We start from the raw sequence: 23,401 nt of genomic DNA on the forward strand, positions 1-23,401 counted from the left end.
GCCGCAGTGCTAGGTCCGGGGCGGCCGCGCGGAGCTGCACATGGGTCGCTGCCCGGTCGGGGGGAGGGGCATAGCCTGAAAGCGCCGTGCGTCCTCCAGGCACTTGCCAGAGCCCGCCCGCTCGCGCAGCCGCCGCCTCGCGCCCGCCGCTCGTCTGGTGAGGGGTGCCCGCGGCCTCCGCGCTGGGGCTGGGGTTGCTGCTGCTGCTTGTTTCTGCAGTGAAGAGAGCGCCCGGCCGCACGTACATCGGGAGGGGGGCGGTCTCCTGGCCGTGTCGTTAGCCTTGGCGCGGTGCGCACGTGGGGGGACCGGATAGCGATTGCGGTGCGGGCCGGGGCTTCCCGTCCTCCAGTTTCGCGCGGGGTTTCGGCCCAGATTCCCGGGCGGTGCGGCTGAGGCTGTCTTTGTTTTCTTCTTAGAAAATGCTGCGTGTCCCCGCCGCGCTGCGTCGGCTGCGGCCGCTGGGCCGGGCCCTCGCGCCACCCTCCGCGCGCGCCTACGCCAAGGACGTGAAGTTTGGGCCGGACGCGCGCGCGCTTATGCTGCAGGGGGTCGATCTGCTGGCCGACGCCGTCGCCCTCACTATGGGGCCCAAGGTAGCTGCGCAGCCCCTGTACGGCTGCCCTGGCCTTGCTCCGGCAGGACAGGGAGGAGCTCTCTTCATCTGTCTCCTTTAACGGGGGAAGGGGGAGGGAGGCAGGCATGGCGCCAGCAAAATCCCGAGGGCCACACTTTGCTTGAACTGCTGGTGCACGTGACTAGCTCTTCTGAGGGGAGCAGCTTCTTGGGAGCCTTTGCCTCCAGGCTCTGTAGATGGGAAACATCTTCATGACTTGCCTGCAAAGCATGAGGGAAGAAATGATGGTGTGTAGGATGTACAGCCTTTATTGCCAGCTGTGCCCTGAGCTAAACCATGTGGCTGCTCTTGTTTCCTGTTCTCAGATGACAGGAGAGCAAGGGGGTTTCAGCTCTTGCTCAAGGGAAGCCCATTATATTTTTAGTTTTATGCCCATCAGCTGCTTGATTTCATTAATTACAGTATGGTAATAATGGGCGGATGAGAGGATATTGCCATAGGGTGTAGTTTTGGAGGTGCTTCTGCCTTCCCTTAATCCCGGTGAGTGACTGTAATTGCATTAATGAAGCAAGGCATTAGCATGTAGGGTCCACTCAGATTCATTTTCAAAGGCAAATGTGTTTTATCACGCAGTTCCTCTGCCCTCTTCTTTAAAGAAGTATGTTCATCTTGCATTTCTTGATGGAGCCATAGTTCTGTTAAGCTTGTAAAAGTCATAATAGCAGTAGTCTAATCACAAACTATGGCTTGTGAGACGAAGTGGTTCAGAAATCTGCTCATTGACATTTGCTCGGACTATGAGAAACAAGTTGGCAGTCTGTTTCTTGATTTCATCAGCTGGTATCTTCTCATCTTACTCCTTGAGGCTTTTGCTTTTCAAATAAAACAAACCTCCCCTTCGTATTACTAGCCTCCCCTCTCTTTCCCTTCCAAGTACTTGAGGGGTCCAGGGCTGCTGATCCTGTGAGGTCCCTTGCTGGCCACCATCTCCTCAGCTGGCCCTCTGAGCATGGGGGAGTGGAGAGGATGAGGCAGGCTTCAAAGCATTGTTTCACCTGCCTTCCTGCAGCAGATCACGCTGCTGGGAGATGGATGGAAGGCAGCTGGCAAAGGGGCTGCCTGTGGGGATGGGCAGCAGCAGGTAATGTTGGGGTAGCTAGGGGAGGTTCAGAGTACCAGATGAGGAAAGAGGGCATTTACCTGCTCTCACAGGGGTGGGCTGGGTGGCATGGCACCCTTAATGGGATCTTGCAGCATGCAGTAAATGGACTAGAGGAACTGAGATTAGGAAATTGGCGGGGATGGGTGAAGGGGAAGCATGCTAGTGGCAGGATGCAACGGGTTTAGAGGCAGTGAAGGGCAAATTAAATGATACAGATGGAGTGTCATTAAACCTCTTTTGTCTTTTTTTTCCCCTGACCCTTGGGATTTTCCTTGGTGGGGGAGGAGAAACTATACAGAGGTTTGTTTTTAGGCCCCCATTCCTTATCAGACAACCATAATATAGCAGAGACACTGTGATCTGACACTTTTAATGCTTTCTGTGTTCCTGATGTCCTGGTATTTCTGGGGAACATGAGGTTGAGATATTGATAGGCTTCAAGGACTTGGTCTGGCTGATTCAGAATACAGATTATCTTGAGTCTCTTGCATTACAGGTGAATGTCTTAACCTCTGGGCTCCTGGCTAATATGGGTGGGTCTTAAGGTTCTAAATCTTGAGTGGTCTTGCATGCATTCTGCTTTGGAGTAAAAGCAAATATCAAGTTTCATAGTTGATGATCTGCTCAGGTCCCTTCTGACCCTATCAAGTCTGACCCCCCTGCCATGGGAGGAAAGAGTACTGGGGTCAGACAACCTCAGTGAGGTGTACATCTAGCCTCCTCTTAAAGACCCCCAGGGTAGGAGCCAGCACCACTTCTCTTGGAAGTTGGTTCCAGATCCTAGCCGCCCTGACAGTGAAGTAGCGCCTCCTGATGTCTAATCTGAATTTACCCTCTGCCAGCTTGTGACCGTTATTTCTAGTCAGTCCTGGTAGTGCTCGGGGGGAACAGGGACTCTCCTAATGCCTGCTGGTCCCCTCTGTAACAGGGGACTAGATCCCCCCTCAACCTTCTCTTGTGGAGGTTGAACAGGTTCAGGTCCCTGAGCCTCTCCTCATAGGGCCTGCCCCCTGATCATGCGAGTGGCCCTCCTCTGGATCTTCTCTGTGTTGTCCACATCCCGCCTGAAGTGCGGCGCCCAGAACTGGATGCACTGCTCCAGCTGCGGCCTGACCAGTGCCACATAGAGGGGGAGTATCACCTCCCTGGACCTGCTTGAGATGCATCTGTGGATGCATGACAAGGTATGGTTGGCCTTCCTGACTGCATCCCCGCACTGCTGGCTCATGTACATCTTGGCATCAATGATGACTCCAAGATCTTTTTCTGCCCCTGAACCGACAAGAAGGGAGTTCCCCAGCCTGTAGGTATGGTGCTGGTTCTTCCTCCCCAGAGGCATCACCTTGTACTTGTCAGTGTTGAATCCCATCCTGTTCTTATCCGCCCACCCCTGTAACCTGTTTAGGTCCAATTGCAGCCTGTTCCTCCTGTCTAGCGTGCCCACATCCCCCCACATCTTGGTGTCATCAGCAAATTTGAACAGGGTGCTTTTTACCCCCTCGTCCAAGTCGCTGATGAAGATGTTGAACAGTGCGGGACTGAGCCCTGCAGAACCCCACTGCCCGCATCCCTCCAGGTTGAAAATGACCTGTCCACTACCACTCTGGGTATGGCCCTCCAGGTAGTTAGCTACCTGTTTGGCTGTGTAGGTGTCAACACCATGGTCCCCCAGTTTTTTAATGAGAATGGGGTGAGAGTCAGTGTCAAAGGCCTGTGTTGAGACTAGTTGATATTCCTTACACAGGGGTTCTGGGTTTCTCTGTTTAAAAATCCCAAATTCTCTTTAAAAAAAAATTTTAAAAAATCCCCAGATCCACATTTTTGGCGATGAAGTACCATTAGTGTGCGTGTATGTATAAATATGTTTTATTGATATATTTACAGTTTTAAACAAATGTGGAAGCATACCAGTGCCTCAATCATAATATAAAATAAATTCTAGCTGCCTATATATTTTGGTGCTTAATTTCCGATTTTTATCATGGAAAATCGGAACTCCCCTTACTACTTTTACTCACCAGGATACAAGTCCAGCTGCAGCTGTCCCCACTACCTTATGGCTGTGAACAGCCCCAATATGCCAATGCCCTGCCTGTGCTGCTGCCCCTCGCTCCCAACAAACAGCCCCTTGGCCCTGCAGGTGACCCTCACTCTTGACCCGCTGTCCCTAGGCCCCCGCCCCTCTGTGTGAAGGGGAGGGTGGGCTCAGGCGATGTGGGGTAGGGGTAATGTATTGAAGGGGGTGCTAGATTTCTGTTCCTGCAGCAGTGTGCAGGGCTCAAGCTGGGTGGATGAACTCTGTGCAGAAGCAGTCTCTGCAGCTTAGCAGGTGGGACCCAGCATAGGGGGAAATGTGGTCCTGCCATGGCTGCCAACGTGAAGTGCAGTAGCATGGAGCTGTGTTCCCTGCTGCTCCTGGGCGGGCAGGGGGTGGCTCACCTTGGTAGCTTGGTGCTCCCTCCTGCACAGTCATGAAGATGGCTCCTACCCAGAGCTGGTCTAGCCCAGCTACAGCCCCACGCTCCTCTGGGGACAGTTATTTAGAGAGGGGGCACACTGCCTGTCTTCCCTCTCCCCACGCATTCTGTCTTGTTTGCCCCACCCCCATAGATTTAACTTGGAGGGAGCTGTTCTCTACCATACTGCCTGTCTGTCATGTCCATGGGTGCACAAAACCCATAGTTCTCACCCGTTTTTCTCCTTTAAAGGAGAAAACACACATTTTCCATCACAAATAGAAAACCCAGATCCCTGTAGTTTTTTGTTTCCCAGCAGTAACATGCTTGAGCACGTGCAGAAAGAGCGAGGTGTCTGTGTAATACTCCTTTTCTGTTACCTGTTAATTTGGTTTAGCTGGTAAGTCTTAATAGATCTTTCATCTTTGCTGCTTGATGTCAGAGACTTAATATTTTTGCTTGCATCGATATAGGGAAGAACTGTTATTATTGAGCAAAGCTGGGGAAGTCCGAAGGTGACAAAAGATGGTGTGACAGTAGCCAAAGCAATTGATTTGAAAGACAAATATAAAAATATCGGAGCCAGGCTAGTGCAAGATGTTGCCAACAACACAAATGAAGAAGCAGGAGATGGTACCACTACTGCAACAGTCCTTGCACGTGCCATTGCAAAGGAGGGCTTTGAGAAGATCAGCAAAGGAGCTAATCCAGTGGAAATCAGGAGAGGTAAGAAATGTTGTTAGCAGTCACCTTTTTTTTTCAATGCAGGGATGCTGATACACGTGATGCTTCAGGTACTTTAATTAGAGCAGCTGTCAGAGCCACTGTAATTAAAGCCTCTCCACCCCTCCTGGAGCACAACTATAAATGCTCAGTACTTTTCATGTATATAAAAAGGTAATTGGCAGTACAGATGTGTGTTCTTGCCTTGTTAGATCATAGTAATACTTTTAGTAAATTGCCATTCATTAATTCAGTTTTCTAATAAGCCTAATACTTTTTAGTGTGTAACTTTTATAAAAGTTAATATACTGTTATGTGAACAGAGTGCTCCCTTTAGTTTGTATGACTTCAGCTTAAGTAGTATCAAAGCTATCTCTGCCTCTCCTTTCCTGACACTTCTGCATGTTTTCTATGGAATATTTAAAAAAAGTAGATGAACTGGATTTGTTAATATCTGTTTGTAACTTTGGGGGAAAGTCTTGTTTTTCTGCATTCAGCAGTGGACAATTTTGGTGTATACTTGGCCAAAAAAGCTTGTGTATGTGTGTGTGGCACACAGAACTTTGTGCTATGTGACTTGCAATGAGGCACAGGTTTTGTGTTTGAATTTCAAACCTTGTTCAGTTCTATTCTATTCTGTACCATGTAAATAGTCATTTAATAAGGTTTATCTGTTCATTCTTCTATCAGGTGTGATGCTAGCAGTTGATGCTGTCATTGCTGAATTAAAGAAACTGTCTAAACCTGTTACAACTCCAGAAGAAATTGCCCAGGTAATTCTTGTGACTATAATAATGTTCCATCCAACAGAAGAAATTAATAAACAAGTAAAGGCATGCTAATGGGAGCCAGCCAGACTATTTTGAGTACTGATATTTATGGCTCACTGTTGTAGTTACTTCTGTTAGACTTACAGGGGAAGAAATGGCTTACTGTTGTATATGCTTCTTTAGACAGCTGCTCAAGGGCAATTGAGGAAAAAAATGACTGTATACCGTTGCAGGTTGCCACAATCTCAGCAAATGGAGACCAAGAAATTGGCAACATAATCTCTGATGCCATGAAAAAAGTTGGACGGAAGGGAGTTATCACAGTTAAGGTAAACATAACTTTTGTTGTGCCTGGTGAAAAGTTCATGCAATTTTCTGAAAGAAATTTAAGTTGCATAAACGTTTTACTGGAGGTCTAAATAAACAGCAATATATGCATCCATTGCTTGTGATTTAAAATGGTTCTAATTTAAAGTCTGAACTTGGTACATGTTATATAGGCTTCTTTATGGTATGGCATAGTGGTGCTCAACATTTTTTTTCCCTGCGGGCTGGATGGGCAGTGCCAAGTCTGCCTGCAGGCTGGATCCAGCCACATAGGAGTTAGTTTGGCCTGGAACTGACTGCATGGAGGGGAGGGGGCATGGCCCAGCTAAGAAGTAGCTGTGCTGGGCTTGGGAGTTGGGCAGTGGAAGAGGGGTAGCAATATTAATTACCCTGGCTCCCTTGCCACCAGATCTCCTGATCTGGCCCACAGGCTAGCACTGATGCATTGTTTTCACATGCACTATGTATTCTGCTCACTAGAGCTTGATTATAGTTGGAGACCGACCGAAATTGCAGCTGAAATGTGCTGCATGACAGTTCCTTTAATCTTGCAGTTTCCTCTGCACACCACCCTGCCACTGATTGGGAGAAGGGCCCTGCTGCTTGCTCACAATCAGTGGCGAGGCAAAAACTGCCATTTTAAATATGGTACAGTTTTTGCTTCCTGGCTGCTCAGCAGGAAGTAGCGGGGCTGTCAGGGGACCTTGGCCAATCAGTGGCAGGAGGCAAAAACTACGCCATATTTAAAACTTCTGTTTTTTGCCTCCCTGCTGATCGGGGTAGATTAAAAATCAACTATTTCTTTTTTAAAAAATAAAAAAAGCCTGGATTTCTTTAATAAAAATCTGATTTAAATTTTATTGTATTACTTGATTTTTATTTTTATATATATATTTTTTTGGTTAAGATGCTTTTTTTTTTTTAAAAAAAAAACACACCTATATAAAGGTAACTTGAAGATATGTTAAGGATTAGAGATCATCATGAAATAGGGAGTATTACTTTTCTTTTATACTATTTGAGATGATATATTCATGTAACCTTTTTAGAAAAGTCTAAAGATGTTCTTGGCTGATCCCAATAGCTGATTATTAACCAGGCATATCAGCCAGTGCCAGTCCAATAACTGATATTTACAGGAATGCAGCTGTGTAGTGTGGAGAGCAGCTCCCTGCAGACAACTCTGTGGAGGGGAAGGGGCATTGTGGGGGACAGATCAAGGTCCCCCATGGTGGGGCAGAGGGTGCTTCCCAGCCAGGGCAGCAAACGGGACCGGGGGTGGGGAGCTCAGCGGGGTGAGGGCAGATGTGGGCACAGGGCTTTCTGCCCTGCTGCCTTTCCCTCCTGAGCCCTGCACTGGCCACGTGTCTCCTGCCTGCATGGCAGCAGGGAGCGCAACTTGCTGCCTCTGCTGCTGGACAGGGGGCATGCAGCTGGCACAGGCTCTTGCCCTTAGCAGGCAGCCTATATCCACCCTGTGTGCAAATCCAGGTGGTGTATGCCTCCCCAGGGAGCCCTGTGCCCCTTAGGCAAGCTGCTCATGGCTCTATCCACTCTCCAGCCTGGCACTGGGTTCCATTCACTGCTTTGGCTGAGCAGTGCCCCTGCCCTGCTCCTTCCTTCATTGTGGGGGCCCTGACCTGATTTTTTTCCCCCCCCCCCAACCTCTTCCTCTTCCACAGACTTCTCTGCAGGCTGCTGTTGTCCATGTTGCCTGGCTGCATTCCTGGCCATATGCACATGCGTGTGTGCTGTCTGCCAAAAGGCATATTATATTTATCAGCGACATTATCAGCTACGTTGGCCAAAAAAAGCTGATAATGTTAATTTTCATTTTATTGGTGTTGGCCCAGTATGGCACTAATATACTGGTGCATCTCTAGGGCTCAGAGAACCTCATGAACTCATTTGCAGTGGAGGTGGAATAGAAGCTAATTTTGCAATGATTAGTATGTTACAAATAGGCACAGAGGCATTTTGTTTACCACCAAAATTATAGATGTAATGTTTTTTTATTGCATTTAACAGGATGGAAAAACTCTGAACGACGAGTTGGAAATCATTGAAGGCATGAAGTTTGACAGAGGTTACATCTCTCCATATTTCATTAATACAGCTAAAGGTGAGTTAGCAAAAGGTATCATTGATGAATTTGTGTTGCTCTGCATGCAGAAAAAGGCAAAAAAAATCATGTAGTTCAGGTCAAGTGAATTTAGTGTCAAATGCTAACTAAAATTGGTGCAGATTAATTTAGATAATGTGTGTGCATTGAGACTTGTCTGTCTGGTGTTTACCTTTGCTCACTGTTCTGATTTTTGCATTCGCAAAAGGAAGCATGAACTAGATTCCATTCCGACTATAACATCTTACTATTCCTGTTGCATAGCCAGAAAATAAAGCTTGCTTTTCTAATCGCAAGCTGAATACGCAGTTAAACTAGCAGGTGTTTAAAAAAAAAAAAAAGTATTGGTTGTCTTGTAAGCAGAATGGTGTTATTTCAAATCACAGTATAGACGGAATGAGATTGGAATTGAAATCTGAGACTTATGCTGCCATCACTTACAGTTAAACCGAATAAAAATGATATGCAAGATACAAGTTCACTTTGTCTAGTTCAGTGGTTCTCAACCTTTTTTGTACCAGAACCCACTTGTCAATATTGGCCAGTCCCAACCCCTCACTCTTAGCTTACTGCCTCCAGACCCCAGTTCCCCAGGGTGGGGAGCATGGGGGGCCCCAAGCAGCCCCTTGCAGGCTGGAATTCCTGACAGCCTGCAAGGGAAAAGCCATGGCTTCCCTTGTTTGTTTTGTTTGTTTATTTGTTTGTTTATTTATTTATTTATTTTAATTTGTTCATGACCCTTTCATATATTCTCATGATTCATTTTGGGTTGTAATCCATGGGCTTGAGAAACACTGGGACTCTTATTACAGGAGTATAAAAGAACTACATTCCAAAGAAGAGATTTTCAAAATGGTAAAGGATCTTGATATCTGCTCTCCTTTTACTCCAAGATGAAGTGTTGAGTAGCTTCAAGAATTCTCAATTGTATATCCAGGAATATGTGCCAAAGCCGAAGTGCCTAGCTGTTTGTTTTTGTTCTGGTTTGACACCAAATGTAAATTAAATTAATACAGCTTTTTGGTGCAGTTTTAATTTAACTTGCTGTAACTTAAACAGCATGCAAACCAGTTTCTCTATCAATTGTACAATATTTTTGAGAGGCAGAGCATAAGGCAACATGCCTTGGCAAAAAAAAAAAAAAAACATGGAGAGCACGAAGGCTAAATTTGATTGGAATTTGGGGTGCAAAGTGTAACTTAATATATGCTTTCAGTGAAAGGTGGTTCACACAGTGTGTATTGCCTCTGCAGGACAGAAATGTGAATTCCAGGATGCTTATGTTTTAATAAGTGAGAAGAAAATTTCCAGTGTTCAGTCCATTGTTCCAGCTCTTGAAATTGCCAATGCTCACCGTAAACCTTTAGTCATAGTTGCTGAAGATGTTGATGGTGAGGCTCTCAGTACTCTAGTCTTAAACAGGTAAGCCTTGCAATAGCTTTGTCACTTAGCCAGCTGTTCCTTTATCCTTTTAGAATAATGGATATTTCTGGATTAGACTGCTTACATCAAAGAACACCAAGGTCAAAAGTGCATGTTGGCTTTTCAACAGGGTTGCATTCCTTTTTATTTAGATTATGCTCTAAGTGGTGCTCAGCATTTTGGCCCCACAAGCCATGTGAGTGTCACAGAAGTGGTCTGCATGCTGGAACTGAGCCCTGTGCTGCCCTGTGTGCCGAATCCAATGTGCAGGGCCTATGGAACTCACTACAGAACCCAAGGGTTGCCCCAAGAACCATACGACACAGTGCGGGGGGTCAGATCTGACCCATATGCTGGGTTTGAGCACCAGTGCCTAAGTAATACCTAGGGGACAGTAACTGTGGTCAGCTCAGGTGATTTCTGAAACCCAAACAGTTAATCAAAGAACATAGTCATACAACCTAATTTAACACCAGTAGAATCTTGATGTTCTGCATTAATTCTTTCCAGACTAAAGGTTGGCCTTCAGGTTGTTGCTGTAAAAGCACCAGGTTTTGGAGACAATAGAAAGAACCAGCTTAAAGATATGGCAATTGCTACGGGTGGCGCTGTAAGTACACTGTGAGAATAGAAAAATGTATATGAATTTAATGGTCTCACCAAGTGCTATTTTAATTGTGTTGCTGTTTCCCAAACCCCCCCCCAGTCTACTTTTTATTCATTTATTTGTTAGCTTAGTGAATGGAAGTGATGGATATGCAAAGTTCATTACTGAATTTTCTAAGTCACGGGTTCACAATTGATGCAGGTTGGATGGCAATTAGACATCTACCATGCCATTCAGTGACATGTGTCTGCCTTATATTTGGTGCTGTTTGGTAGTCTGAGTGATGGGTTGGGTATGTAACCTCTTTGTTCTTGGGTTATAGCTCTTCAAATGAGAAGTATTTGAAAGGGAGCTGTTCTGGAAGACTGGTTCTGCTGTTACTGTCTGAATTGTTCTGTAGCTACATTTGAGACCCTTAATATTCAAAAACCTCTTAAATGTCACCTGAATGCTTGATTTCTAATTTTTTTGGTATTCACAATGCAATTAATTGTTAGTTTCTCTTTTTTTCTTAACTGACTTGACTCCCTTGAAATCAGTAGTAACTGGGTGGAAAAGAAGAAACGTGTCTGAGTGAATAAAGCCTAAGAAGTTCAAGATTATTTTCCTTATTATAATTATTGCCAGATATTTGAGTTTGAAGTTTAAACAGTGAGAATACACCATTGTCTTCCTCTGTTAAGTCTAAAGAGACTAAATGTAAAGAGTCGGCAAGCAGGGTTTAATTTGTGAGCCTTGAATGCATTGCTGGTAGTTCAGGGTTTTTTCCCCTGCTTCAAGCAGACAAGTATTTTTTTTTTTTCCATTTCCTTGTCCCAATGTAAAGAAAAGAAAAGGCTTTGGAAATAGCTTGAGATAAGACAGGGTAACTACTTGATGCCTGATATGTCCTTGTAAACAGCTGTCAAACCTGGTGTCTGAAAAACGTGAAAGCTTTCAGTACTACTAAAATATTGTAGTACAGCAAAAGCTATGTTATCCAGCACCTTACAAACCTGCGTGCTCCATTAACTGGCATGTCAGTTGACATGGCAAAAGCGAAACTGGAAGTGCCCACTGGCAAAGACACCTGTTCAGGCCTCAGGTAATGGGTATATTTGGTTATCCGGCATTCCCCATGGTGCCTGATAACAAAGCGTTTCCTGTACTACTAAAATCATACCCCTCTTCAAAACTGTCCAGTTTTTGTCCCTAACAGTTTAGGCATCTGATGGTGAATTTTCTATTGTGGAATTGTTCTACTATTTTCTGTTAGCAATTTTTGGTTAGTATCTTTATGTGAAGACCTTGGATTCCAAGCCCCTTATGTAATATTTCAGGTATTTGGAGAAGAGGGTTTAAACCTGAATATAGAAGATATTCAGCCTCATGACTTTGGCAAAGTTGGAGAGGTCATTGTGACAAAAGATGATTCTATGTTCCTGAAAGGGAAGGGAGAAAAGGCTCAAATTGAAAAACGTATTCTAGAAATCGCTGAACAGTTAGAAGTTACTACAAGTGAATATGAGAAGGAGAAATTGAATGAACGACTGGCCAAACTCTCTGATGGAGTAGCAGTACTAAAGGTGAGGAATTAAACATCTTTCTTCCGGTGTTTACCAAATAGACAGTAGTCTTTAATACTTTTATTAGCATTTTTTGGCTGATGGTCATATATTTGGTTCCTTGAAGGCTTGCAATTTACCATAATGCCTCAGTCTTTTAAGTGCAGGACTGGTGCCTCTTTGGTCGCATACAAGTGAACATTAAGTTTAAAAAAACCTTGATTTTAACCAGTGAAGTAGTCAAGTGTAAGTACTTAATTTACCACTACCTGAGGGTCCTCCAAACCTGAGGTGGGTTTTAGGGAGCTTAAAGGGGGGGAAACCCTTTATATGGTAACATAATGTGTATATGCCAAAAGTGTATTTTATTTAGCTTTGTGATGGCCTTAGTTAAGGTGCTGAGTTGGGCTTCCTCTCAAGGTTTAGGGGCTAGGGACATTGCAGACTGGCTGTGTAAAGTGGTTAAATAGAAACTGCTTGGTACGTAACAGGCACCATGCACATAACGCACTATGCACATAACGCGCTGTCTGAATAAATCCTAAAATTAATTTTGATTGGCTTCTTTTTAATATTTAGATGGAGAAATCTATTGGCAAAGTGGTCTGCAGGACTTCTGGAATCTGCAGCATTTTACACAACTTTATTTTTTTTGCTCTAGGTTGGCGGCACAAGTGATGTTGAAGTGAACGAGAAAAAAGACAGAGTAACTGATGCGCTGAACGCTACTCGTGCTGCTGTAGAGGAAGGCATAGTCCCAGGAGGTGGTTGTGCATTACTTCGATGCATTCCAGCACTAGATGCTATAACTCCAGTCAATGAAGATCAAAGAATTGGTAAGCAAAATAAATTAGGTTCAATTTGATGCACTAATACATTCCTTAAGCCATATTCTAACCTGTAAAAATCACAGTACATGTGATTTAAGTCTATTCTGTTCTTTTAGGCTTATCATTGTTTTTGCTTAACATATTCAGTCTTCTATTAATGTGTAAAGAAACATTTTTTTTGTGGACCAGCCTGCAGGAAATCAGCTGTTTAAAACTTCACTTCTAAAACCATTGATGAAATAACCACTGTTAATATAATAATGTTTTGATTCCTAATGAAACATTCTTTACTTCTAATCTGATAGCATGCTTTGTTTCTGAATTGTAATTTGTCATATATGTGCCATGGCTTGAGCATGGAGTGTTAAGTGCTATTCCTGTAGAAAATAAAAATGATGCTTTAGTTGCCAGGAGTTGGGTCACTATCTTAGTATTTTCCTGGGGGAAGGCAGGAGTTTGTGGGGGGTTTTTTAATTCCTCTTTAAAATCAGGAAAAATGGTGAATCTGAGATGGTAGTAAAATGTGTGGGTCTGCTGTAGAATACCAAGTGTTGATTTTTATTTTTTTAAGGCATAGACATCATTAAGAGAACACTGAAAATTCCAGCAATGACTATTGCTAAGAATGCAGGTGTTGAAGGATCATTGATAGTTGAAAAAATCATGCAGAGCCTGCCAGAAATTGGCTATGATGCTATGCTTGGTGATTTTGTGAATATGGTTGAGAAAGGAATCATTGACCCAACAAAGGTAAATAGTATCTTTTGTTCATTGCAAAATACTTTCAGACATACTTCGCTCTTGGGGAAATTGGCATTAAATTTTTCTTTCATATTTTTAGGTCGTAAGAACTGCTCTGATGGATGCTGCAGGTGTTGCTTCCCTTTTATCAACAGCAGAAGCTGTAGTTACAGAAATTCCTAAAGAGGAGAAGGAAGCTGCAATGGGAGGAATGGGTGGAATGGGGGGAGGAATGGGAGGTGGCATGTTCTAATTCCTGGAATAACAATGCATCATGAACTGTGATGGTTGAGGCTGACAGTTTGATGAAAACCTAGTCAGTGAAAGAGGATGGATAGTGACTGAAGTGAGGCTGGTGTTTTTAAAAGAATCACTGTAACCATCAGTTACTGGATTTCAGTTAAACACATGTAATTGTTTACAGTCATTGTCCATGCCTACAGATAATTTATTCTGTATTTTTGAATAAAGACATTTGTACATTCCTGATACTGGGTGCGAGATCCCTGTACCAACAATTGTCTGCTTTAAACCCAATCAAGGCGCTTAATTCTGTTTTGGAATTTATTGGTGCTTGCCACTACTGGAGAAAACTCGAAAGCCATGGTGTGGAAGACTAAAAAAGTGTACAAAGTAGACAAATATACAATTATGTGACAACCTTTATCTAATAAAATAGATTGTTCAAAGTTATGAAATGTATCACCTTATTCACCTGTACACAAATACTAGTTAACATGACTTAATGAACAGAGAACTCTGACACCAGTACTTGGAACACTTGGGGTAGCTATGTTTTACAAAACAGTCTTCCCCTCACTAATAAGAAGCATCTTATTCTTGGGGCTAGCTGTAGTCCTATAAGACTCTGGCAGGAAATGCATCCAGGCTCAGCTAGCATCACTTTTAAAAATGTACTCAAGTGCTAATGGAGAAGTAAGTTATGTATATTAACTTTTACTCTACTCCTGGAGCATTTATTTGGTTTCATATATGGAGACAAGATAGATTCTTTTAGCAGCAGTAGGGGAAAAATCTTCGTGAACAGTTGATGTGAAAAGGATATGCTTCCTGAGTTTCCTTTTAAGAAAAGAAATTTCTTTTCCAAGACCTGCTTCTTCCAGTGCTGAGTAAATGAGTACCTTGGAGACCAACAGTTTTGTGTCACCAAAAACAACTAGAACATTCCACGTGCAGATGTTTTTTAGCTGGTATTTTAGGAAGAATCTTAATGTAGCAAGAGTGATCTTCCCTCCTCTTGCTTCCTTTACTTCTTTGCCCAAAAAGAAATTTCTTTTTATTCCCTAGTCCCATTGGGCTAACTTTGGTTAATTGTAAATGCCACTGTGCTTTAAAATACTACTTGCCTTAATGTAAACAAGCTTTCAGTATAAATCTGGCAACTTACTGTAACAAAAGTAAAAGGGATATAGGTTTTTCAGTTGATTATATTAAAGGCTTGCAAACCTAATTGCTCTCCTGTTACATCTGAAGAATCCATTTCAAGTCTCTCCCACTTCAGAGAGGAAACATTTACCAACCCTAATCAGTTTCCCAGCTGAGACTCTAAAATGTCCTTTCTAAATATTAAATGGTGTTTACCCCTCATTGATGTTCTAATGTTCCAGTGCACTCTGTTTAGCAGAGTTTACTGAAAACAGATTTTGATGTTTGAATGCATAGTTAGCCAACCAAATATTAGGGCATCCCATATCTAACTACAGCTGGAAGGTAGGAGTGGAGGATTTGGACAGCATAGAGCATTCAAACTCAGCTGCCAGGTGCACAGCACTTACAGCAGCATGGCCTTCACTTCTTTTCCTACATGGGTTGATAAAAGTTTAGGCTGGGTGTGGCTACAAGTGCTGCATTTAAAATTCCCCTTGTATTTGTGCCTTTTAGACTTGCCATTATTTTTAAAGGAATTTGCTTACCAATTTTACTTCTGATCAATGCTGATGGCTTACTGCCCTGCAGATAAGTAGTCAGTATATACAACTGCATTAGTAACTATGACTCAACCTCCCTTTCCCACTAGAGCGCTGTCAGTTAAAATATTGAAAAAAGGTAATAGTGCATTCCTTACTGACAGTAAAGGAGCAAGATCTCTCTTAAGAGAACTATCCTTTAACATTGCCAGATTTTGTTCAGGTTGATACCAATACATTGTTACAAACGTACAGGCTTTAACTACTAATAACTTAAACTTGAATAATATATTAACAAACACCGCAAAAAAAAAGTTTAGAGAAAGCGAAGTTTTGTTATGATCTGTACAATGAAAACTGCTTGGCAGAAAAAGGAAGGTTGTTATGGTTGGCTAGGTTATACTAGCTGCCCTTCAGTTTTTACACTTAACACCTTAAATTGCACTTGATTGAAACTTGAATATTCTATTTACATCAGGCTGCATATGTCCATGTTTTGTACAGTAATATGATACACTAAGCTGACAGATGCCCACAAAAGGAGAAAAGCACCTTTCTTATAAATAAAGTTTACAAAACTAGTTTACAATCAAGATAGATGGGCTAGTAGTTCTTTTTATGTGTGATGAACTTCATGAAGCATAAACTCTTGAGGTATACTGGTTTCTGGACCATGGAGTTTGGATGATCTTTTTTCAAAGGCAGCTACCATCTTCTTAACCACTTCATCAAAAAACAGTGTAACAAGCTGTGAGTGTAGGAGTGACCGAAATTCAAAGGAAATCTGTGTGAGAAATGAAGAAAGATTATTCCAGCATCTACCCCTGCAACCAAATGTCAAGAATTACCCTATAGGAACTCTTCTACTGTAAGCATACAACTTTTTTTCAAGTTTCCCATTGCTTTGTATGCAAGTTGTAGGGAAAAGAATATTTCTAAACTCTCAAGACTTGTAAGGGAAGCTACACTTATCATCTGAAGGATAGGTGGTATCTACCATTTTAGAAAAAGCACTGATATTTCTGTCAAAGAGGACATTGTAAAAAAATTGAGCTGCATTGTACAAAGATACATAGTCTAAACTATCCCAAAACACTGAGGGGAAAAAAACAAGTCAGAGCAGTAGGAAAGAATAAAAAAAAGGTAAACCATGCAATGAGGAGAAAGGTTGTTTGAAGAAAGATTGGTACTGGTAAAGCATGGACAGGTCAATGAAGACTGACAGCTAAGCTACAGCAAGCCAAGGATCTTTACAAAAAAAAAAATGAAGGTGAAATGTGTGGAGGATATGACTAGACATGAGACACTGAGGTAAGACTTCATTTTAACACTTAAATTTGTTTTTACCTCGAGTCCTGTCGTGGTTTGTAATGTGCTAAAGCTGCATTTAAAGCAAGAATAACAATTGTAAGTTAGGGATGCCAACTGTTACTCTTGTTCATTTTTCAGTGGCTCTGGCTATAGTTTTAATCTTCCTGCAGACTGCACTTACTATTCTCACACAGCATCTCAAGAATTCCTCCTTATCTCCGTTCTTAAGGGAAAGAATGGTTTCCACTCTTCCCCTTGAGCACAAAATGGGACCAAAGTAGAAGCATCACCTGCACAACAAGCCCTAACTTTCTACTGAAGTGGCAATTATTAGACCTGATCCTCCCTGCTAACATATTCTTGTAAATTAAGCTGGGGCCATAACAGGCAGGGCTGAAGAACCAACCCATGTGAGCTGGACAAAATCCCTTGGTGGGCCAAATCTGGCCCACATGCAGTATTTCCCACCTCCTCCCCCCAGTTTACGAGCTCAAATGCAACTTACGTTAGACGTACCTACCTCATTAAAGGTTGCTGATAAAGTTAGCAGCAGCAGAGTGACTGAATACTGGCACATTAGCCTACTGGAACAAGCAGCTGCCCAAGGCTCAGATTTAAAATTGTAATACCTTTAAAAGTTATAATTATTTCACCTAATGGCTCAATTATTGCATAAAACTTAATACCTAGTCACATACGTGAAGATTGTGGTAAACTCTGCTATTAGTGTCTACAGCTGTATACACTCAAACTACTGAATTTAAGGTCGATAAACACCATTGGAGTCTATTTTTCCTATACAGACTTTTAGTAATCCCCAGTGTGACAGCCTCTTAATGTACTGTGAATAAATAACTTTAATTTAATGGGGAGGAGGGTGGTGTCACTCACTGGCTAAATCCTACAGTAATAGAGCAAGGATTAGAGTTCATAAGCATCCAACTCTTAGTCCAGTGTGAAAGCCAGTCATTTTTACTTCTGTCACTAATGCAAAATATTTTTGTCCTTTAAAAAGGTATGCATAATTAAGGGTATTGATGATCCCTCACAAAGTTGGAAAATGTCCATTTCAGGGCCAACATTCAAATTTCATACATGCTATCCACCTGAAATGTTATAAAGTGGCTTAGATTAAAAGTAACCTTTAAAAAAAAAAAAAAAAAAAAAAAAAAAAAGAGTTTGTGATTCCCTAGCACAAAATATTTGGATTCTGGAATTTATTTAAGGCACTAACTTTTACAACTTGACTAAAATTTAGGCTAAAGCCTTGCAAAGTTTCCAACAAGTCACTGGAATTAGCATAAAGGCCTAGTGCTGCCTTCTGGAGGAACTTTGAGACTTCTGTATAAGGGTTTTAGGGAGTTTTTAGATTCCATAAGTGAAATGACAAGCAAGCCAAGTTCTATGAGAAACTGCATTTTACAAGTGCTTGCAAAATCTCTCATCAGTAGACTGAAGGAAATTAACCCAGGGGAGGAGCATTTCAAGTGACAAGAGCTTTCTTCTATTTATAGGGGAGAGACTTTTAAACAAAAGAATACCAGCAGGTGGCAGCAATATTGGCCTGAGCACAGGAAAGCACAGTTAAATAAAGTTAGTCTTGACAATAAATGGGAAAAACTAGAACAAAAATTCACTGGGGGGAGAGAACCCATAAAGAAGTATTAGCAAAGCAGACAGTGTATCAGAATAGTGAAAATACAGCTTTGAGTTGCAACAATACCACATCAGAGCAAACCTCCTTGTTGCTGGCTACCTCACAACCCTGAGAGATGTAACCACAAATAGTTAGTTTTTGGAACAGCAAATTAGTTAGAATACAGGTCTTGCTGAGAACATCAGAAGCAGCCAGGGTATTTGTACTGATCAAGAGACAACCAATAGAGGACAGGGGAACAGTGCAAAGGAGAGAGAATCAAGATAGTAACCAATAAGAAAGAGAGATTAAATTAGAAACAAACAAGTCTCAGCTAAATAAGGTGGATTCTTCCTAACAGCAAAATCTATAAAGTTTAGGAACAGAGCTACTGATGAAGTCCCCTCAGAGATGCTTATAATTTGTGGGGGGTTGTTTAATCCAGTAACATTTTGATGGACCCAGTAACATTCCGACTTGCTGATTTACTATTCTGGCCAGGTGTATTTGTTTAGCCAGCAAATAACAGCAGCTTGAGGAAAAACACTCAAATGCCTGAAATGTTTATGTTGGGAGCTAATGGTCAGTGGTGACATATAGGGGATAAACGGGTGCATATGCACCCCCTGAGAGCACTGGTGCACCCCCGGACTGGCCACACTTGCTGCTTAGGTAATGGGCAGGAGGGCCAAGTGGGAGTGTGAGTGCCCCCCCTTGCAAGCACCAGCTGATCACTGCAGCGAGATCAACCACAGGAGACCCCCTCCCTGGGTGGCAAGATTGACTGCGGGGGGGCTGGAAATGTGCCTCCCCTGAATAAGGCGGCACCAGTCGCCTGTGCTAATGGTTGCAACGTAGAAGGAAGGTGTCTTGAGAGAATTCTGTAGAAAAACTTTGATGTGTAAAGCCTATAAGACTTACCCCAAATATTAATATTTAAAGTTTGGTGGGTTGAAATATAAACACTTGCAATTTTATTCAGTAACAGTAGCTATGAGGAACACAAGCCTCCTCTGGTTAAAAGTAGGTTTCCATTTCCTGTTTATACCACACAATGGGCTTAATTACAGTACTTACTGAAAAATCCAATATGCATGTTCTTGGATAACCAGGGATTCCAGGGCTGAAACGCCATACTGTTTCCAAGTGATTAAATAATTTCCCATCTGTACAGGATGCCTAGAAGACAGTTTAAGTTAAGCTACAGCTCAACTCTCATATACTTGATATAGAAGGTAAAGTGTGTACTTCTGAAACTGGTATTAAGAAAATTAACCTTTTAACATTTAACTAAACATAAAAGGTTGTGGTATAGCTCAAATGTACTCCTGCACTGAAGTCAAGGTGAACTAACACAATTTTATACAACATATCCAAGTCCTCTTTGCAAGGTCTGTCTTGTATCTAGAGAAAGATGGGTGGTATATACTTCCATCTACAAGCCACACAACAGTTTTCACAACCCAGATGAAAGTCCCATATCTTTGCAGGTATAGAAAGTAGAATTATTTTTTAAACAAAGCATATGAATATGTAACCTTTATGTTAAGTTAGATACACTGATACTCAAATATTTATTATAAATAGAACAGTGTTCAGATACTGTTTATCATCAAAAAGGCAATACTAGCGGCCAAGCTGAATTACATCTTAACTGTCACCAGCTTTTGTAAACTTGAGTGCTCACATGTGATATGCATTTAAAGCCTACATATTACTGCTTTTATTGCAAATCTCTAAGACTGCATTTCATGAAGGTATTCATCAGCATAAGGATAGCAGAATCTGGCCACAAATTTACATATTTGACTTTAGTTACCCACACATAGTATTAACCAGATGGTTAAGATAGGGTCTGACTATAGAGTCCTTATCTAAATCCCCAAAGAGTATAAAGGAATTAATTAGCTTTATAAGCTTTTATGTGAAGGTTAATTTGCTGTGGTCCTTATTTCCATTTGATGCCAAACTGCTTTGGCCAAGCTGCACTTCTAGTGTAGGACTGAATGATAATTCCTTTAAGATAGACTTGCAGTTGGCTTGAAATTCCTGGAGGAATGATGCAGTTCCTTCTCTAACCTGAAGTTCAGCATGTTACCACTGAAGTTCTTCTAGATACAGTAGATGCATCAAACTGGGATGTTTTTCCTTCATATTTCCTCCTTTTCCTACTACTACTTCCACTCCATCATGAGTAGCTACCTATTAGGTTAACTGCTGATCTTTTAAATCACCATAACAATACAATACTTAGCAAGCAAGCAGTTCTCTCTGCTACTGGCACTGACCCCGTGGAATGGAACAATGGAAATTTTTAACGAAGTCCTACCTTAAACAAGCCTAACAAATATGGGAGTGTCCTTGAGTCCAAGAAGAAGACTTCACCCCTCATCACTATCTTAGAAGTATTATAGTCTTTTTCAAGGCTAGATCTGCCTTTTTAAAAAGGTGAGCTATAAAGCACAGAGGTAGCTGGCAAGTCAGTCTGAGAGCTGTGTCAATGCAGGCATATTCTAGGTCAAGAACCAGTCAGGATGGAGGTCAGTCAGTATGTAGAACCTGACCATTCTGCTGAAAGTGTTTGACTTCCTCAGGTCCACAACAGAAGATCATTTTTACTCCAAACATGAAAGTGTATTTTGAGTAAGGGCCCATCTGTGCTGCCTCGCAACATACCTCCGCCAGGCATAATAAGAAAACCTTTTTTTTCTCTGACCAGTGTTTCACTAGAGAACTACCGACAAAGAATAGGGAAGAGGAAGGGTAGAATTGGACTGCATGTCCAAACTATTATTTTATCATCAGTTTTCTGTAGCATGGAGTGGAATTGCTACAGATATGGTCAAGATGATCTCTTAAGTGAAAGATTAGGCAAAGTGAATATCACAGAAACACACCTTAAGTTCCCACGCAGTCAAACTAGTGCCTGTACTGGTAAGCAGAACAAGTAGGCCACTCAAGTGATAAACCTCTGCCTAAACTAATCTCTCTTATTCTGCTTTTTATATTACTAAATAGTTAAACTTCTATTCAAAAGGATAAATATTAAGAAGTAACTTCTTGCCTATGGAACCTAAAAGAATATGAAGTATAGTTCTTTTTCTTCTGATTAAATTAATGCTAGAGATAACAACAGACCTAGTCTCATCTTCCCATCAGTCTTGCTATTGAACAAGCCTTCACCGTTAAAGGGAAAATCCTTCATTTCGGTTTGAGCCTTCCCAGACAGGCCAGATAATTTAAGTCATGAATGCTGTAAGAAGACCGTCAGATGCCACAGTTCTTGTTGAAGTGTCTGAAGCATCATACACGCTGCTCAGAGAAACGGGTAAGTCAATTTGATTATTTAAAGAGGCTTACATAATATATATATAAATTAGCATACCTTACAATGAAGAAAACAGGAATTGGTATGTCTCTCTCAATAATGGCAAGCTATTTCTCACAAAACAAGCTTTTTTCCTGATTTTTAGCTCCCATTTTAAAGAGATTCTCAACAGTATAGAGCCACACAAAGCAACTTTAGAATTAACTTTTTTTTTAATTCACCATTTTCTGTTCTCTCTTAAGGACTTGATTTTATTTAAAATACAAAAAACAAAATATTAGGAACACAAAGCCCGCAAATAAATAAATAAATAAATGTTACCTTAACCAGGTGCGGTTTCACTAGAGTGATAACTGATGTATATCTTTCTACCAGTGGAGGAAAGCCTATTTCTAGACGGGCTTTACAGTATCCAGAACGTTTGGATAATATGTTTGACTTTTTACACCAAGGAACAAACTGTTTGTAGTCCTCCACACCAGCAACAACTTCGTACATTTCCTGCATGGAATACCTGATAAAAGAAACATGGCCGTTACAAGCTAGAAAACATATAGACCAGAAGTTCAATACAACAGCTTTCTAGGCTTGAACAATTTGCACTGGGAACTAATATTACTGTTTCCTAATTTCTGAGTAGGTGACTATGCAAACTTATTCTTTTAGCAACTTTTAACTGAAATATAAATAGAACACAATAGATGCCTATTGCACAGTGTAATATGCTCATGTAAGGAAACAATTTTGACTCCAACACAACTGGATATTTTTAGACATTTTAAACAATTAGCCAAATTAGGAAAAAAGGTGTAGGAAATTTGGCTTAAATTACTATCATCACAAAGAGACAAGATACTTGAACAGCTAGGGTGCTGTTTGTGATGATGTGCATTCGGAAGAGTACTGGTATGAGAGGGAATCTGTGCTTACCATTATCTGTTTAAACAGTTTCTATAGGACCTTTGCTTTTAAATTCAAGGGACTAAATCCTGCAAACACAAGTGTTAAGTAATACAAGATTGGTCATGTGCATGAAGTTATTTATATCCATAAGTGTTTGTAGGACTGGATACTATATTACTTGCCTTTTAAAAAGAGAAGAGAGAGAAACAAAGGCTGAATGTCACAATTCTGAACACTGCACTTACAGATGTTCATAAGCAGACAGCATTAAGTTTCTGAGAGTGTTTCAGAGTATGAAACCTCTGTTTTGTTGTGCTCCTTGAACATGAAATGGATTTTACAAAAGGAGGAAAAGACAATTTCTGACTGATGTTCTTACTGAAAACCTTCATCTGAATCTCTGGTAAGTCTAATTCCATTTGAAGCCTTAAAAATAGGAAAAGGAACAAAGGAAATTTTAGTCCTGGCAGGTCCGTAACTGGCTTTTATGAGGAAAACTAGCCAATTGCCTGTCAAGAATGATAGAGGTGGCAGAAGCAAGCAGGGATGGAGCCCTGTGCTTTCTCCCATCCAGGCCTGCTCCCCCCTCCCCACCACAGCAGGCCTGGGCTGACCTGGCGGAGGCAGGGGGATGGGAGGAGTGGGCTTGAGGCTGACATAGGGGATTGGCAGGGGGGTGGGGGGAGGAGGAGTGAGCCCCGGCCAGGATGGGGCGGCAGGACCATTCCTTCCCTCCCCCCACTGCTGCCATGTTGGGCCAGGCCCATTATCCCCCCTCCCCATCAGGCCCGCTTCTCCCCCTATCACCGCTGCATTGGCCCTGCAGGCGGCATCCCAAGCCCACTTTCTCCATCCCTCCCCTCTGCCACGCCATCGCTGTCACCTCCAGGGAGTAAAGGGGGTGGTGAGGCCAGCTCCAGTTGCCTTCCACCCCTCCTCCCCCATTCCATTGTTGCCACCTGCAGGGAGCAGGGCAAGGGGGACAAGGCTGCTGCTGTTGCACCCCTTCCCCTT

At 42.1% G+C, this 23,401-nt stretch overlaps 2 protein-coding genes across 6 annotated transcripts in view; one reads left to right on the forward strand and one right to left on the reverse strand.

Annotated features, from left to right (window-relative positions):
- Window positions 1-13,979, forward strand: HSPD1 (heat shock protein family D (Hsp60) member 1). Its single transcript, XM_090045175.1, has 12 exons — window positions 1-157; window positions 420-596; window positions 4,669-4,921; window positions 5,609-5,691; window positions 5,922-6,017; window positions 8,044-8,137; window positions 9,391-9,559; window positions 10,070-10,169; window positions 11,486-11,731; window positions 12,372-12,546; window positions 13,112-13,290; window positions 13,382-13,979. Exons 2-12 carry the CDS (start codon window positions 423-425, stop codon window positions 13,532-13,534), a joined length of 1,722 nt encoding a protein of 573 aa, XP_089901301.1. The 5' UTR covers window positions 1-157; window positions 420-422; the 3' UTR covers window positions 13,535-13,979.
- The window catches only part of COQ10B (coenzyme Q10B), a 15,817-nt gene continuing 6,341 nt past the window's right edge, over window positions 13,926-23,401 (reverse strand). For all 5 annotated transcript variants that reach the window (XM_090045177.1, XM_090045180.1, XM_090045178.1 and 2 more), the window contains 3 exons: window positions 21,806-21,998; window positions 19,234-19,335; window positions 13,926-15,993 (listed from right to left, as the gene is read on the reverse strand). In XM_090045177.1, coding sequence (XP_089901303.1) covers window positions 15,826-15,993; window positions 19,234-19,335; window positions 21,806-21,998 — 463 coding nt within the window. In that variant the 3' untranslated portion in view covers window positions 13,926-15,825. The remainder of the gene's footprint in view (window positions 15,994-19,233; window positions 19,336-21,805; window positions 21,999-23,401) is intronic.

The sequence above is a fragment of the Crocodylus siamensis genome, chromosome 4 (assembly GCF_052110815.1).
Source record: "Crocodylus siamensis isolate JL-2025a chromosome 4, ASM5211081v1, whole genome shotgun sequence".
In the NCBI taxonomy this organism is placed as follows: Eukaryota; Metazoa; Chordata; order Crocodylia; family Crocodylidae; genus Crocodylus; species Crocodylus siamensis.

Excerpts from the sequence above, each read along its gene's own strand:
- HSPD1 (XM_090045175.1), top strand. The coding sequence starts at position 423 with ATGCTGCGTGTCCCCGCCGCGCTGCGTCGGCTGCGGCCGCTGGGCCGG. Across the intron at positions 6,018-8,043 it reads AGGGAGTTATCACAGTTAAG|GATGGAAAAACTCTGAACGA; the intron begins GTAAACATAACT and ends TGCATTTAACAG. Across the intron at positions 10,170-11,485 it reads CAATTGCTACGGGTGGCGCT|GTATTTGGAGAAGAGGGTTT; the intron begins GTAAGTACACTG and ends GTAATATTTCAG.